This window comes from Ciconia boyciana, chromosome 5 (assembly GCF_034638445.1).
Source record: "Ciconia boyciana chromosome 5, ASM3463844v1, whole genome shotgun sequence".
In the NCBI taxonomy this organism is placed as follows: Eukaryota; Metazoa; Chordata; class Aves; order Ciconiiformes; family Ciconiidae; genus Ciconia; species Ciconia boyciana.
In genome coordinates this window covers 40,864,644-40,881,430 of record NC_132938.1, presented here as the reverse complement: position 1 = coordinate 40,881,430, position 16,787 = coordinate 40,864,644, and the positions used below count along the sequence as shown (strand labels likewise).

The window sequence follows — 16,787 nt, the reverse complement described above, 5'->3', positions numbered from 1 at the left end:
CATTGTGCAGCAGGTGCATTAGCTTTCAAAAACATCTCAGTAAAAATATACATGACAATGGAATTCTTAAAAAAATAAAATACAAGTGTATTTACAAAACAAATGGCTGGAGAAATTGCAGTGACTAAATTTGGTACATGGTAAAAGACTAGGAAAAGTACTTGCTAACTGTATTTTCCACTGCAATTTTATTTGATCACCATAGCTAGATTTAGAACATTAAGAGTAAGAAGAAAACGCACATCAATTACTTCCTACTATAACATATATTATGGATTTGCCAAAAATATTATCACATTTATTCACCTCATTAGAGTCACACATCTTGATGAAACTTTCTGATGTGGTGCAAACCTTCTTTTCCTCTCCAATAGTTACAATACCTGGAGCAGAATAAATATTCACAGTATTTAGTATTCTTAGTACATAGCAGCTTACTTCATATAAGCCAGAAAAGCTAAGAAATAAAAATTCTTGGCTGATTTGCAGAACTTTTTTTAACAACAAAATCAGTTTTTTGTTGGTGATCAGGGGACTGGAGCACCTCCTGTATGAGGACAGGCTGAGAGAGTTGGGGTTGTTGAGCCTAGAGAAGAGAAGGCTCCAGGGAGACCTTATAGCCGCCTTCCAGTACTTAAAGGGGGCCTATAGGAAAGATGGGGAGGGACTCTTTATCAGGGAGTGTAGTGATAGGATGAGGCGTAATGGTTTTAAACTAAAAGAGGGTAGATTCAGATTAGATATAAGGAAGAAATTCTTTACTGTGAGGGTGGTGAGGCACTGGAACAGGTTGCCCAGAGAACTTGTATATGCCCCCTCCCTGGAATTGTTCAAGGCCAGGTTGGATGGGGCTTTGAGCAATCTGATCTAGTGGAAGGTGTCCCTGCCCATGGCAGGGGGGTGGGAACTAGATGACCTTTAAGGTCCTTTCCAACCCAAACCATTCTATGATTCTATGATAATTTCAGCCATCACAAAACTAACACATCATCTATTTAGTAAAAGCCCTGGTAGGAAACACACAGGTAACAATTTTTCAGCAATTTTTGAAAATATCTTAATTCCAGATTTTGATCAGCACAATTATCAAAACACTAGAAAATTATTTACAACCAATATATACACTTACCAAGTTGTTCACATTCTCTACCCTCACGTGGAGAAATGTGCAATATAGTGTTTTCCGACATGTTGATCTGGTATAAAGCTTCTTTCACAAGTTATCAAAAAGCATTACCCAAATGTATACTTTATTGTAATAATAGTTTCTCTATCAGAAAGAATAACTAGAATCTGCTATATTGTTTCCTTTAGCTAATGTCCAGATACTAAATCAAAGACTATCTTGAAAAAAACCGCTATAACTCGGTTATCATGAAAAAAGGTACTGTTCTTTCCTATCAGTAATTAGCAGTTTTTACACTGAATTTACAGGAAACAGGTACGTTCACAGAGTACATATTTTCTATGTTAGTGTTCTATGCACTTTTAAAATAGAATTAACAATAAAAAATAGGCACTAATATTAGCAAAATACAAGGTCATATAAAGAAGAATGAAAACTCTTGATGAGATCTCTACAGATAATTGCTTTGTCAACTCACCTGTCATGCTGGGGGGGGGGGGGGAATCAAGAAATTAAAAAATATTTTTTTTTGCCCAATAATGTGAAATATTTTGTTTTAGTTTAAGTGAAAAGTTTAATATGAACCAAACTGTTTCATTCCCAAGCAACACAACATTTTTTATATCTCAAAATAGCACTTAAAAATATACTGTGATTTTATATTAGGCCAAGGCAACAAAAGAAAGACTCAAGGAACTGTCTGATGAGAATATGATTACCCAAAGCGCTGTGGGCTGAGAAACCATCGAGGCCGGAACATCTAGATTCAATCAGTCTTGTGGCAGAAAGGAATTAAATTATCATCACCAACACAAGGATTCTCAGACTTTTTAAGATTCCAAACCCCCTTTTGTCCAAATTTCCCATCCCCACAAAACAAACGTATGTGTATATCCCCACTTTATTCTAACCTCCACAGTTTAGGCTTTAGCCCCGCTCTCTCTCTCCACCAGCCTCTTAGGAGTGTTACTATTTGTATAGATGCTCTTCATCAAAATTTTTGCAAGCAATGAATCTTGTCCCATCCCAATTCACCTCTAGGCTCTGCAGAGACAGAGGATAACTTAGGATCTCCCATCTCCAAATCAGTGTCCTACCACAAGATTAAAAACTCATTCTCCAGACAAATGACTAATTAAGCATTTTAGACAAGTTCCAGCAATTCCAAAAGAAGAGATTAAACAGAAGCCCCAAGCCAGATTTTCAGTACTCTGGGAAGATGGACAATGTTGATTCAATTTTGTCAGGCCTGGAAATGCAGTGCATCCCTAATATACTGCCTTGACTAGTGGGTAAAAGGATAGAAAGAGATGCTTAACGATTGTTTCAGAAACACTGAAACAGTTCATTTCAGATACATGGAAGCAAAGCAATGTGATGCTTGCTTTTGTGAAATCTTGCTTTACATTTAGTGCTCTTCATTCACATACCATACTGGCGAAGATCCAAGCAGAGATTAGCTCCATCCACTACAGTGGCATTTCGGCAAATGGTCCACAGATTGAAGTACATGTAAACAGGCAGAGAAGTGAAAGCTGTGACGCCAAGCCAGGCCAACATAAAGATGTATGTCAGCATAATAAACTGCAGTAAAAGAGGGAAAAACAAAACCAGTGGTAAGTCAGAACTTAACTGATACTCCATTGCAAAAAAGGAACCACAGCGAAGTAACAAACGCATTTCTGACTGGTTTTGTCTGTTTCTGTTGTTATTTAAATTACAGTTTTGGCCTGATAATCAATTCAGGATCTGGTCAAAGTGAGTGACAGAGCACTAACATGATGTTTCTGAAGAACAAGCAATTATGCTTCCAGAAGTGCAAGCTTACTCCACATTCCTGTCACTCTTGGGCCTATGATTGATGCAAAGCACCACATCTGAAGTACAGACAGCTGCATGCTTTGTGAAGCATGTTTCTCCCTCTCTCCCATCACCACTACTCCATAGTTAAGACAAGAGGCCACATGGTTGATTTTTCCACTATCAATCATGATGCAAAAAATTAGAATGAAATACTATAGGCTTTGCTTGCTTTTGCTGTTAAAATCTGGGTCTTAATAAAAACAAGTCATTATCCATGGCTGACACAGACTCTCACTGGCAAATCCATTTTGCATTGAACCAATGAGACAATATATTTGTAATTTTGTTACCGTATTTAGACATCTTTGGGGTCTACATACAAGGGAATTCGTCATTCAGAACAAACCAGGGTGCTTACCTCTGTTAATAAGAAACGCATTAAATTACATGCTTTGCAACATGTGTTCTCCAAAGGCTACACATTTTCTTTTTTTAGCCCTGAGCCTCAAGAGTATAGCAATCTGTTTGTAGGAGGCATTGAACTCTACTTGCCTTCAGGGCTGGTAGTTATGCTGGCACACGCAGCTTCTGTAAATACGTAAGCATGCTACATCACTACTCTGCTGCTAACCTAAGATAACTAGCAGACACATTCATCAATAACAAATTACCTTTTCATTTTATGCTGTGGAAAGGATATGAAGATGCTACATGGTTAAATGTGGAAGATAATGCAGCCTCTAAATGCTGAATCCAAATAGCCCCAAGATTTGATGGCTTCAGAAATGCTGATGAATCTAAACACATTACTGAAACAAAAAAATTTCAGCACACTAACATTTTTGTAGCTGCTTACCACAGAAAAACATTGACTCTGAGAATAAGAAATAAGAGCTATTTTTGAAAGCTGAATAAGCTGGTCCACAATCTGCTTAAAATTAAACCTTAAAGAGTAAATAAGTGGAAAATGGAAGACATTTTCTGGTTATTTTTAAATGTAAGATGTCTCACATCAGGTGACAAAGGAAAAAGCCTAATATTAATACAGATTTTATTTATGGAAATCAAATAAGGTGAGATTCAAAAGGGTTGTAAATGGTAGTAAAAATTTTTAGAGGTGGCTTGTCCATGTCGACCTAATCAGGAAAAGCAATCAAAAAAAATAAAAGGTTTGAATTTTAGCTGAGGTAGTTTTATTACTTTGAAGGTATGGGATGGGGATGGACATTCTCAAGCTATATTAGAGAGACCTTAATTTGATTTACTTTAACTCACTTCCAAAGAATATTAAATAAAAGCCACTTTAATTCTGAGGAAGGGTATTTACACAGGGATTTAATGTAGTTTAATTAATCCAGTTTAAAATTCAATTCAGATTAATTTTCCTTATTGTCCCTAGGTAGATGAGTCTTTCAGCGGTAGTTTGAAAAGCTGGAGAATTTATAGCACTAAAAATAATTATCAGAAGGATGCAGGAAAATAAAAGATAAAGTGGAACAAAGAATAGAAGTATTCTGTTTAATACTTTGGGTATCTGCTTTCTATCGTTTTCTTTATTTAGTACTCAACACTTCAGCTTTGCCTGCCAGTTTGTAAGTTATGAACCATTTTAACTTTTCCCTTAACATCAAACTAGTTTAAAAGGGAAACTGATGTGTCTAATTTATGGTTAAAGGTTTTTGAAAATGTATTCATGCAGATAATGGCTGTCTTCCTTTCCAACTTTTCCCAAGAACACATTTACTGGTAAAATAGAGAAAGTGATAGCAAAGTCTATAATAAATATACACCCTTGAATGTTACAGTAGACTTTTCTGTTTGTCAGTTGCTTTATATAATGGAAATTCTATTCCACCTACTGCAGAGAAAACAGTCAATACAAGTAAATACTGTTCTGTACACACTCCTATTTATTTTTCATTATTGCTCTTTTATTGTTTTTTTTTTTTTTCTCTCCATATTACAGTGTTAAAGCTAATGAGACAACATCTGGTTCAACCCCAGGCACTCATTTACAAATAATTACTTGGAAAATTACTTGGAAATGTAGACTCACTTCAGGGCTATGAATTCCCAACTAAAATGCTATGTCTGATCTTAATTTATTATCAAGCTAAAGAGTTGTACTCAATTTTTCTAAAGCAGGAGCAAGAAATAAGAAAGAAGGCTCCCTGTGTGTTCTCAGAACAGCCTTTAAATTCTCAGTTTAATATATTCTAGAAGTATTTTAAAGGTAAAACCAGCCTCCTAGCTTATATTCTATGAGTTTGCCAAAACCACGTAAGTCTGAGGCCTTATTTTTTGAGCCTCCTTCTAGAATTTCTGAACTAAATAATATTTAATAAATTTATTACGACTCTCAGTAGTACATGAATAATAATTTAATGGAGAACTAAATCTTTGATATTAGTTATATTACTGAACTGTAGTAACTGTTTCTAAGACTGGTCTCTACACAGATTCTGAAATACTCCTATTCTGTGATTAACACCAAATGGAGGAAAAGGTCAGCCTTACTATGAGCATTACAATTCCTATTTAATATACTTTTATTTTCTGATCTGTTGTAGGGATGAAACTCTCTGTAGCCTTGCTTGCTTAAGAAGCTTGCTTAAAAATCTACACTGAGATAATACAAAGCATTGGTATAGCAAAGAATGAAAAAAAGAGAGCTTATTAGCCTCTAAAAAATCTGCCTTGGGCATAGAATAAGAGCAGGAGAAATCTGTCAGATGATGGCTGCTGGGAGTCACAAGAGCTGAGAATTGCCTGCTTGTTTATGGAAGGGATTCTCTTTCAAAAACATGAATCTGTTTTGTTGAGTGTCTCACAAAAAGTGAATCAAATGCTTATTTGATTTTAAAAACATATTTTAGAAAAGGAAGAACTTTATTTTTCCTCTTTCAGTCACTTTTGACTGAAGAGCCAGTGGCCAATAATATGCCCAAATTCATGTCATAACACCAAGAAGACAGAGGGAAAAACAGAAATTTCCTTTGTTTCATGTAAGAATAATGAAAATGCAAAACTTCATGTTAAATCACTTGGTAGCTATGAGTTATCCCTGGAAGCTGCTATCATTGATATCAGTGAAGCAAACCACAAAAATGTGATCTGGGCAATAATACACTTTCTGCTGTAGGGGCAGTAAAAAGCAAGAGGTTAACTTGCACAAGTTATTAGTTTCTAGCAATAGGAGGTGGTTAGCTTATAAATTCTTGTTATAATGGAATGAAATTGTGAATTTTTTTTTTTTAAACCGCAGGTAAAGGACTAAAGTGGTGTTTTTAGATAGTTTTCTCTGCTATCACAATCTTCCATTTTTGCTCTAGAGACCTTACAAGAAATCTTAAGGCGCCTGTTCACGCCAGGAATTAAATTCAGAACTCAATCTCCTGAGATTCAAAGGGATCTTTCTCCTTTGAAGTAGCATTCTGCTACATGACAAGCCAAAGATTTATGAAGCAGCAGTACAGCATCTTAAAGAGGAACCACAGTTTTTTTCTTTAGTATGCTATGTATTGCATTAGTCGTGAAAATTACTTTCTCTGATCAGTTAAATTTTCACTGTAAGAAGCCAAATACATAAACCCAAAACAAACTGGAAGTGATAGTGAAATTCGTCTACCAAATCATGAAGATAAAAGTTCAGTAACTGATTCTCAGTTCACATTGGGAAAGAATAGCTAAAGTAGATAATTATTTGAACAAAACAAATCTTTAACCTATGTAGCAGTTAATTTCTTGTACCAACAGCATGGCTGGTAAAACCTTCTTGCCAGATTTTATAAGCTTTTCATTGCCAGTAATGGCTTTCCTGAATCATAAATTATCAAAGTAAGCAAATTGTCAACCTTTCTGGAAAGATTTTTTAATAAAATCTGTTGCACAGATCAATATCAGGAAGTAGAGATTTCAGAGCATGTTCTGAAATGGTATGTATACAGCATAACAGCTTCATGGTGGTCACAGCCAGCTGAATCCTGTTTCCACTGAAAACATTACCCAAATCCTAGCTATTTTAATAAGATCAAGATTTCAGTTACTGCTTTCTTTTTAAAATTGCTGGGTACTGGTCCCATGAAAAGCACATTCATTGAATCTCAAACATTGCTCTTGTTTTAGTTTTGTTATAAAGATTTTAATACCCCTGAAGAACAATTGTATGATTGCTTCAGTGACCCTAGGGACAGAGACAGTGAAATAATATCTAAAAGGTACTGTTACTAAAGAGAGATGGATTGAAATGGAAACAAAGTAAACTCGTCGTTTTACTGTATGAGGATACTGCTGCTTACTAACAAAAATAATATATAGAAACACAGTAACAAATTGAGAAGTGCCTGAATAAAACTTAACTCTAGAAACCTCATGTTGCCATGTAATTTTACCTTACTTACATCTACACTTCCTCTCAATTTCGTCATATACTTATTTGATATTAACTCCCTGACATGAGCTCTCAACCCAGAGAGTTGTAATAAGACGTACACTTTTCTGTGTTTATTTAGATTTGTTATCCTATCACACACACACAAAACTTCATTGTTTACTTTCAGCTTGATGATCGAAGGGGTTTCTTCCAAACCTCTTCACAGGCTCAGAAATTCTCTTTGATAGTTTTTGCCAGAGATCAAAACTGCATCTACAGAGATCACGTACCTCCGTCCTGCTAAAAGCCTATTATGCTTCACTATGAAACCCTGCCAGTGCAGAACGTCACCTGAAGATGAGCCCAGGGTTAGCCTGGCTGTCTCTAACTGGGAGGCACCTGACCTCCACAGTGCATTGTATAGTCCTGGTTCTGGGTGCAGTTTCCCAATTGCACGTGAGAACAAGGCACTGTGTGTCATCTGACGGCAACTCAGAAGCGTGAACAGGAAGATCTTTTCAATTTCTTCCTGAATTGCCCTGTCTCTCTAACGTCACATTCACATTCAATCATCTATAGATCTGATTTCAATACTAATAAAAACTTTTTTAGCTTTAGCACTTTGCCCAGCTTTAAATTCATAAATTACCTTTGGCTTTCAGCCTTTCTGCCTCAGTCTTGACCAGTTTTCCTAGGAGAAATTCCTCTGAGTTAATGCTACTGTCTCCTTACCCTGTGCACATTCTGCATAAACACATTTACATACTCTTTTTAAATTATTCATTGCAGTCACCACATATTTTCTCAAATGCTGAACTTTGTCTTGATGAAGTTGTACTGATGCATAGTTCATAGTTCTTTGCATAGTGCATAGTTCTTTCTGCAGTTTACAAGAAGTCAGACTTAAAAGTACTACATGTGTTCCTACCTCAGACTTATTGTTTATCTGCATTCAATTTTCTATAATGCAGAGCTCTGCCCACTACCTTACATCTACAGTCCACACTCAGTAGCCTCCTTTGATCAATAAACTTTTGTCATAGATTAGTGTAAATATTAGATATTTTGTTCCTATCACAATCTGTATTCTTACACTACAGGTGCTTTGTTCTTTTTACTTTTGGGAGGCTCAGAATTTATCCAACAGAATTTTTCAATTTTTGCACTTTTAAAGAAGAATCTCTACATAAATACTTCAACCTCTTCCCAATGTTTTTTTGCAACAGCATCTTAAATGTATAGTTACCCATGTGCAAATACTAGAGAGAGCAAGTGGAAAACTCACTGAGTTCCTCTGGAAAGGATTTTAACATTGCAGAAGCTAAAACCGCTTTTGCTACTTAATTAAAAATGTTAGGTTGTCTAGAACCAGCAATACTATTCTTATTTATTTAAATCTAAATAAATCATAATGTTTTCTTAAGTGGTCAAATGAGAAGTTGAAAACATTATACAGATGTCTTAAAACTCATTGATATATCAATGCTTAAAATGTTACAGATCATCCTTTGCCACCCTAGCCAACCTCTCTTGGTATTCATACACCCTCTTCTTACACACAGTATGAAATTTAAATATGCTTAAGAAGGACTGTTTAGTAGCTCACAACCAAATGGCCTCCTCTAACATTCTCGTTTCTGTGCTAACTAGCATCTCCTACATTCGTGCCTCATTCCTGAACAGAAGTAAAAGATGAAGCAAAAGTATTTCAACCTATCTCATTTTACATATAATGCTGCTGGAAGAAAGAAACCAATGTTCTGATATTACCACTAAATGCACTATAAATCACATAAAATATACACTTGCAAAGTCTTTTCTGCTTGGCCCAAAATATCACTCTCATTTCTAACAATCACTTGTTGGACATTTATTGCCTCTACAAAACACATTCATCCTATCTCTCTCTCTGACATATTATATTCCTAGGCACAGCTCCAAGAGTCTTGTTGAAACATGGATACATTTCATGCTATGCTATTACTGTCATGTAGTTGATCCTTCTTGGCTTGCATTCAAATCAAGTGCTTCAAAAGAAAAAAAAAAAAGCCAATTATGGTCCAAATTTCTCTTCATAGCAGGACAGACTTCTCACGTTTGCCTAATTGCAATTCATCCATATACTATACACTAGCTAATGTGACATTCCTTAGATTGTTAAAATCTATTACCAGAAAATGATTAAATCCCTGAAATTTTAAATTTTGAAGCATCCATTTTAAGGAACTGTTTTATTTGGGTTTTTTTAAACATTTTTCTTCTACAGACATTTTAGATGGATGAAGAACTGATTTTGACAAAATTAAAAGCAATTCTTACTTATTGTCTGCTTTTCATCTGCACATACATTTTTCTAAAATTTCCTTTAGATGTGTACCTCAAGGTTGAAGTATTCTACACATGATGTCTACTGCTTTGTGGTTATTTAGATGCCTGTAAAAAGCTGGTTTACTTTCTGATTTACTCTGAATTGATTTACTGGTGGCAGTGGGGGAGGAGATTTCCACAGCTGCATCAGAAATACAAAAAGAAGATTCTCTAACAAATTGATTCATTTTTTGAAACTTTGCTTTGTAAAAAAATCCACTAACTATCAGAACATACTTAGTTTGCAGAAGACAGCTTTGCATTGATACAAGACTAGATTTTCCCTGAAGATATTATAATTTATCTTTTCAGTACTTCCTTATAAGCCAATTTTATTATTTTTTTTTCTTTCTGAATCTTCTTTAGAATGTTGATGGTTTTGTAGCATTGTGCTGCTTTGTAGCATTGTGCTGTTAGCATTAGTTATTTTATACGTCCTTCAGGCAAGACTATCATTTTTGTAGTCCAACAGGCTTCTGAAGTTCTACAGAGAGCATTGGATCTTATCTGCTATTTCCTATTTAATTTTACAATCTTCCAGATAGGAATTACTTTTTCTCAAAATGTATATGCTCATATTTTCACATTCTCAAGGTGTTCTTCCTCCTTTTGTTTTTCTTTTTGGTGGTGTTTCTAACACTTTGATGTACTCTCTGGGAATATAGTTTAGCTATCAGTTTTGTATTTAGAAGTGATTACAGATAAATAATCTGGTTTTAAAACTGATTTTTTTTTTAAAATGGAATAGATATCTTCATTAAATACTGCTGCTTCATGGGTTCTTCAGACTGTGTTCATGCCACATAAGTATTCAATTCAAAGACATAAAATATGAAAAATAATCAGTTCCATCATGACCCATGCCCTGCCAATGTAGGGAGGTCCTAGTAAGTAAATTTTCCAGGTATTTTGCTTCCAAATTGCTGATAACCTATCTATAAAAAACCTGATCCATACTCCAGTGTTTTTCAGTGATGATAAGTCTTCTATACACAGAAAAAGATAACACTCAGCTGGGAGAAGACTGCACTATACAGATTGTTTACATTTTTCGCATTGCCAAGACTGATTTTTGTTCAGGAAGTTTGCATAGTCTATACTTGGGAACAAGACAGTGAAGCTTAAACTAGAAAGCAGAAATAATACTCTTATAACTTCTCTAAACAGATGTGTCACTCAAAGTGAATGCTTGGCTGTCAAAAATAAGAACATGTGTTCTTTCCTGAGTTGGTCTTAACAGGCCTTGAGAAGCCTATGAGAGAATCAAGGGGTAGGGACCTTCCTTTCTCATTTGCTGTCTTGCCAAGCAGTGAAAGTCAATAACATGGCTTTTAATCAGCCAGAGGATTCTAAAAGTGTGACCTTAGATGTTAAAGCTCTTCAGCTGAAAGAAGTATTAATAAAAATACTCTGGTTTGCTAAGTCTAACCAGCTTAACTTGAATGCTAATCATCATGCATGAATAAAAGGATACAAGCAGTGAGGGGATATATTTACAAGTTTCCTTCCTTCTTCCTGGGCAAGCAGTACCAAAAAACATTTACAATGGTAACTATGAATTTATAAGACATCAGTAGGAAGATGCAGTTGATATGAAGAACAAAAAGCTGTATATGGTTTCTGTGGATTTGGGGGATAGTAACTTTAAGTGGGAGAACTGAAAAACAAGCAGACTAGAAAACATTGGGAGTGGATAAAGGACACATCTTTGACCATAAAATTGTGAATTTATGATAATGCCACTAACATTCAAAGGTTTACATAACTATAAAAAGAGTAAGATGTCTAGATGCAGCGAAAAAGAATAAGGCAGCCAGGTAGAGAACAAGGTTCAGGGAAAATGGTGATCATGTGATGAAGCATTCAAGTTAAAACTGAGAAGGATTATCTGAACCTGGGGGAAATAAAGCTATCATCCTGAACAATTTATGATGGTTCAGAATAGAAAGGTAAAGCCCATGGAGAAAGTGTAACAGCTCCCACAGTCAAGCACACTTTGGAAATGTATGACAGCACATTTTCAGAAAACAGTTTCATTGAAAAAAATACTTATTGACTGAGCTTACGTGCCAAGGAAAAAGTCTGTCCTCAATGTGACAGACACACTTACAGCACAATCTGAAGCAAAATAATTTTGTCCAGTTTATCACCAACAATAAAAATTCTGTCAGCGAACAGCAAGACCAAGAGAAGCTGAGAAGCTGCTGGCAAGGCATATTACAATGTCTGGCACAGTCCTCTATTAAAGGAAGCAATGAACACTGCAGTCAACAAAAGGGCTGTGTATAAAACACATGGTAAATTATGTGAGAAGAGGAATGATCGGAGGAAAGAATGATTTTATAATGTGATATCCATAGGTGAGAAAATCTGGAAGTATAAAGTAAAGAAAACCAAAACAACCTGGGCAGATTACAGAAATAAGACAGACCAAAAGTGCAGCCAGCATCTAGAAATATATAACAAAATAATTTCTGAGCTCACTGCAAAAGATTTCTAAAAGTATAACAAATAGAGAAAAAAAAAGTAATAACTTGCATTCTTTTTGGTTGTTTTTGTTTGTTTGTTTGTTTTTTAAGAAACCGTATGTATATTAACAATGTAGTTGGGAGAGTAATGGCATAAAAATGAGAGATTCCCTTAACCACTCAGCTGAGTTCTGAGGTATTACTAGGGCTTGTCCTCCTTATTTCAAGAACAAGCACAGAAGATTACAAGGAACTCAGTCCTCTAAAAAAATTCCAACACTGGTCTCATATCCAGAAATCTATAAAATTGTTAATATGTTTTATTTTGTTTACTAACTCCAGCAGTGTTTAGGTAGCAAATGTTATTCACCTAAACTCCAATTAAAGAGGTTAAGCAGGATACATCCTACTAAATTTAGATAGTTGACCGAAGTGCTTAATGTAAAACACCTAACTTAAAAGACTTGAGGGTTATTCTCTTTGCAGAAAATAGGACAGTCACTTGCAGAAAAATTCAGCTAATCTGAGAAAGTCTCTCTAACCCTCTCTCTCCTTTCACTACTGAAGGAGCATAGGCCCTTCTCTTGGCAACCTTAGCGGCATTCCTAGTTAGGTGGCATACATCTGTGTCACAATATATTCCCTCTGAAATTAATTTCTCCATCAGCTCCTGGGTCATTTGTGGCAATAATTCATGATTCTGGTTTTTAACTGTGCAGTCTGAAAGGTCAGACCACCATATGAAACTCACCTTCCCCATTTCCCATGTCAGTGTCTGAAACTACTTATGGCATTCGCTACTTAACATGTATGGGGACAAGAATTTTGTTAGACACTTTCCTTATTTAAGATTGGATTAAGGGATTCCAGACCCATAAGTACATGTGCTGTCTTGGAGAGAAGGCTCATTACTTCTCATAAATGAAGAAGCAGTGGTATGAAGCATTCTGCATTCCTCAGACACAGCAGTATTCAATCAGAAGGAAGGCCTCTCTGTCTGTCAGCTCAGCATTTTGTCACCAGAATATCCGGATATGGTATTTGATTTTCAGAAATGAGAGCTTCATTTCTAGCATTCAGAAATGATGCATCTGTTCTGGGTGGGAAAGCCAGCTGAGCCTGCACTGAACTCTTCCTCTTGTTACACAAAGAATCAAATATCAGTATGATGCAGTCTCACTGCCTCTGGAATAACTGGTCTGGTAAGGGCAAGATGAAGCGACAAGTTCACATCCCTTACAGATGGTTTTTCAAAACATTCGCGAAGCGTCCATGGTTTTTCTTGCAAAATAAAATCTGGAAATATTTTGGAAAGTTCAAGTTTTAGTTTAAGCACTCAAGAAGCATGGGTCAAATAGCACATAGGTATTCAGGTAGTCAAAATAATTTTCAAAGGCAGAAAAATCCCTTTCACTCATTAAAATAAAACGTTCCTAAATACTAAAGATAGAGAAGATATATTAGTCAGTGCAGCTTAGAATATAAAACATCTGTCTCTAGAGACAATATGTTTCTTTTAAAAGGTAAAATACAAAGAAATAGAAATGCAACTGACAGGATGAAATCTTTATCCAATGTTTTCTGATGAAATAAAAAGAACTGCTTTCCATTTCATAGCATAAAATTTTCATAAAAGTAAAACTTTTCAAGGAAAAAAACCTCATTTGTGTTTCTTTCTTCATTTTTTTATTGACTCTGTAAGCAGACATTCTAAAACAAGGTGTAAATGAGGCTTTCCACAACCAAGCTAGCTGAATATAAATAGAAACGGTATTAACTGGCAAATATACAGTGTCACAGTTGGCTTCAGGCCTGTCTCCCATTCTTCACTAATCATGCTGCAGCACAATTATATATAACTGTTTATCTAATTCTCTAAAAGGATGTTCAGGCATTGAAAAATGAAGACTAAAAACACAGCCATCCCTCCTTGAATGTGACTGGCATTGTTATACTGCTTTTGTTTTACTTTTCACAGTAAATTAATTCTGAAAACACTGCCAATGAGACTCTTCACTGTCACTTTCACAGGCCCTCTCTCAGATCTGAGAGGGTATACTCCACAGCAGCGCTGGCATGACTTGGATGCTAAGCATCTGAATGCTCATATAGGCTGATTAAGCAACTATAGAATCACTGGAAAGGTTAGGTTGAGCTATTTCTTTTTCCATTACTTCAGTCGAAAAAAATTCCTTTTGCCTATGCACAGCTAGAAAGTGAGCTAGTCATGGTGGAGGAGGGAGCTCAGGAAGGGCACACAAAAAGTTTCTGTAGATGTCGGCTTTCGGCGTTCTTAAAAGCCTGCTTTTGAAAGAATATTTTTATAAGAAAGAAAAAAAGATGTTACTTTTCAGATTTCCAGTGAGAAATATAGCTTGTCCATACAAAGTTAAAACGAGCTTTTCCTCCTTGAAATTTTTTGTTTCTTTTTTTTTCCTCCATTTTCCTACCAGGTTTAGTCACAGACATAATAAATATGCTCATGCAAAGTATTGAGAAGTAATTGGTGACAATGGTGAAGCAGAAGGACTTCATTTTCAGACTTTAACATGCTAAACTGGTATTTAGAAAGACATTAGCAAATTTGATGTGAAATCATAGTCACAACTGGATTTTTACAAAGGTATTTTTGATGTGGAGCCATTTTTGTCATTTTAATTCTTCAAAACAACAAATATCCTGTGTGTACATCTCATTAGTATTAAGGTATTGCTAAAAGAAATCAACTGTTTAGTCTTTGACAGCTTAGATTTTAATATTTACAAAATTACTATCTCCAAATTTTATCCAAGGAAGCTTTCTTGCAACATGTAGTATCTGCCAATCCTCTTCAATAGCATTGTATCATTTTGGCAACTGTACATAGTAAAATTTATTACAGCAAATTTGCATAGCTATAGAACAATCTGAGCTTGACATGCAAGGGTACTGATTAGGTTCGATTTACCTCTCGATTTACCTCAATTTATGTACATCTTTTGTTGTTCTTAGAACTTATTTCTTCATATAATTGCATGATTTAAGGAACTGAATAAATTATAAACATATCACTGCTGGACTGAAATATTTTCTAATTCCAAATGTTTTTTTAAAATGTAAACTGTTATTTGTCCCTTCAGAATTTTAAATACAAGATAATCAAAATAAACCTAGTCAAAAAGGGTATCAAGTTTTAATTGACAAAAATGCTGTATATACTATCTTACTCTCAAACCTCTAGAGCACAGAAGCAAAAGCCAGAATAATAACTGAAAATAGCTCCAGACATGTATATAGCAATCTTCTTACACAGAATCACACAGCATCACACAGAATTGTATAGGTTGGAAAAGACCTTTAAGATCATCAAGTCCAACCGTAAACCTAACACTAGTTAGTGTAAGTCACAACTGTAAATTCACCACTACACCATGTCCCTAAGCACCTCATCCAAACGTCTTTTAAATACTTCCAGGGATGGCGACTCAACCACTTCCCTGGGCAGCCTGTTCCAATGTTTGATAACCCTTTCGGTGAAGTAAAATTTTCTAATATCCAGTCTAAACCTCCCCTGGCGCAACTTGAGGCCATTTCCTCTTGTCCTATCACTTGTTACCTGTGAGAAGAGTCCGACCCCCACCTGTCTACAACCTCCTCTCAGGTAGTTGTAGAGAGCAATAAGGTCTCCCCTCAGCCTCCGCTTCTCCAGGCTAAACGACCCCAGTTCCCTCAGCCACTCCTCATAAGACTTGTGCTCCAGACCCTTCACCAGCTTCGCTGCCCTTCTCTGGACACACTCCAGCACCTCAATGTCTTTCTTGTAGTGAGGCACCCAAAACTGAACACAGTATTCGAGGTGCGGCCTCACTAGTGCTGAGTACAGGGGCACAATCACTTCCACTTCCCTAGTTCTGCTGGCCACACTATTTCTGATACAAGCCAGGATGTCATTGGCTTTCTTGGCCACCTGGGCACACCGCTGGCTCATATTCAGGCGGCTGTCAACCAGCACTCCCAAGTCCTTTCCTGCCAGGCAGCTTTCCAGCCACTCTTCCGCAAGCCTGTAGCGTTGCATGGGGTTGCTGTGGCCCAAGTGCAGGACTTGGCACTTAGCCTTGTTGAATCTCATACAGTTGGCCTCAGCCCATCGATCCAGCCTGTCCAGGTCCCTCTGTAGACCTACACTCAAGCAGATCAACACTCTTGCACAACTTGGTGTCATCTGCAAACTGACTGAGGGTGCACTCGATCCCTTCGTCCAGATCATTGATAAAGACATTAAACAGAACTGGCCCCAACACAGAGCCCTGGGGAACACCGCTTGTGACCGGCCGCCAACTGGAGTAAACTCCATTCACCACCACTCTTTGGGCCCGGCCATCCAGCCAGTTCTTTACCCAGCGAAGAGTACACCCGTCCAAGCCATGAGCAGCCAGTTTCTCCAGGAGAATGCTGTGGGAAACCATGTCAAAGGCTTTACTGAAGTCTAGGTAGACAACATCCACAGCCTTTCCCTCATCCACTAGGTGGGTCACCTTGTCGTAGAAGGAGATCAGGTTGGTCAAGCAGGACCTGCCTTTCATAAACCCATGCTGGCTGGGCTTGATCCCTTGGTTATCCTCTACGTGCCGTGTGATGACACTCAAGATGATATATCATCAGAATAAGACAA

The 16,787-nt window shown here is 36.5% G+C and overlaps 1 protein-coding gene across 2 annotated transcripts in view; it reads right to left on the bottom strand.

Annotated features, from left to right (window-relative positions):
- GPM6A (glycoprotein M6A) overlaps positions 1 to 16,787 on the bottom strand; it is a 207,923-nt gene that overhangs the window by 9,568 nt on the left and 181,568 nt on the right. For both annotated transcript variants that reach the window (XM_072861550.1, XM_072861551.1), the window contains exons 4-5: positions 2,557 to 2,710; positions 307 to 383 (exon numbers count right to left, since the gene is read on the bottom strand). In XM_072861550.1, coding sequence (XP_072717651.1) covers positions 307 to 383; positions 2,557 to 2,710 — 231 coding nt within the window. The remainder of the gene's footprint in view (positions 1 to 306; positions 384 to 2,556; positions 2,711 to 16,787) is intronic.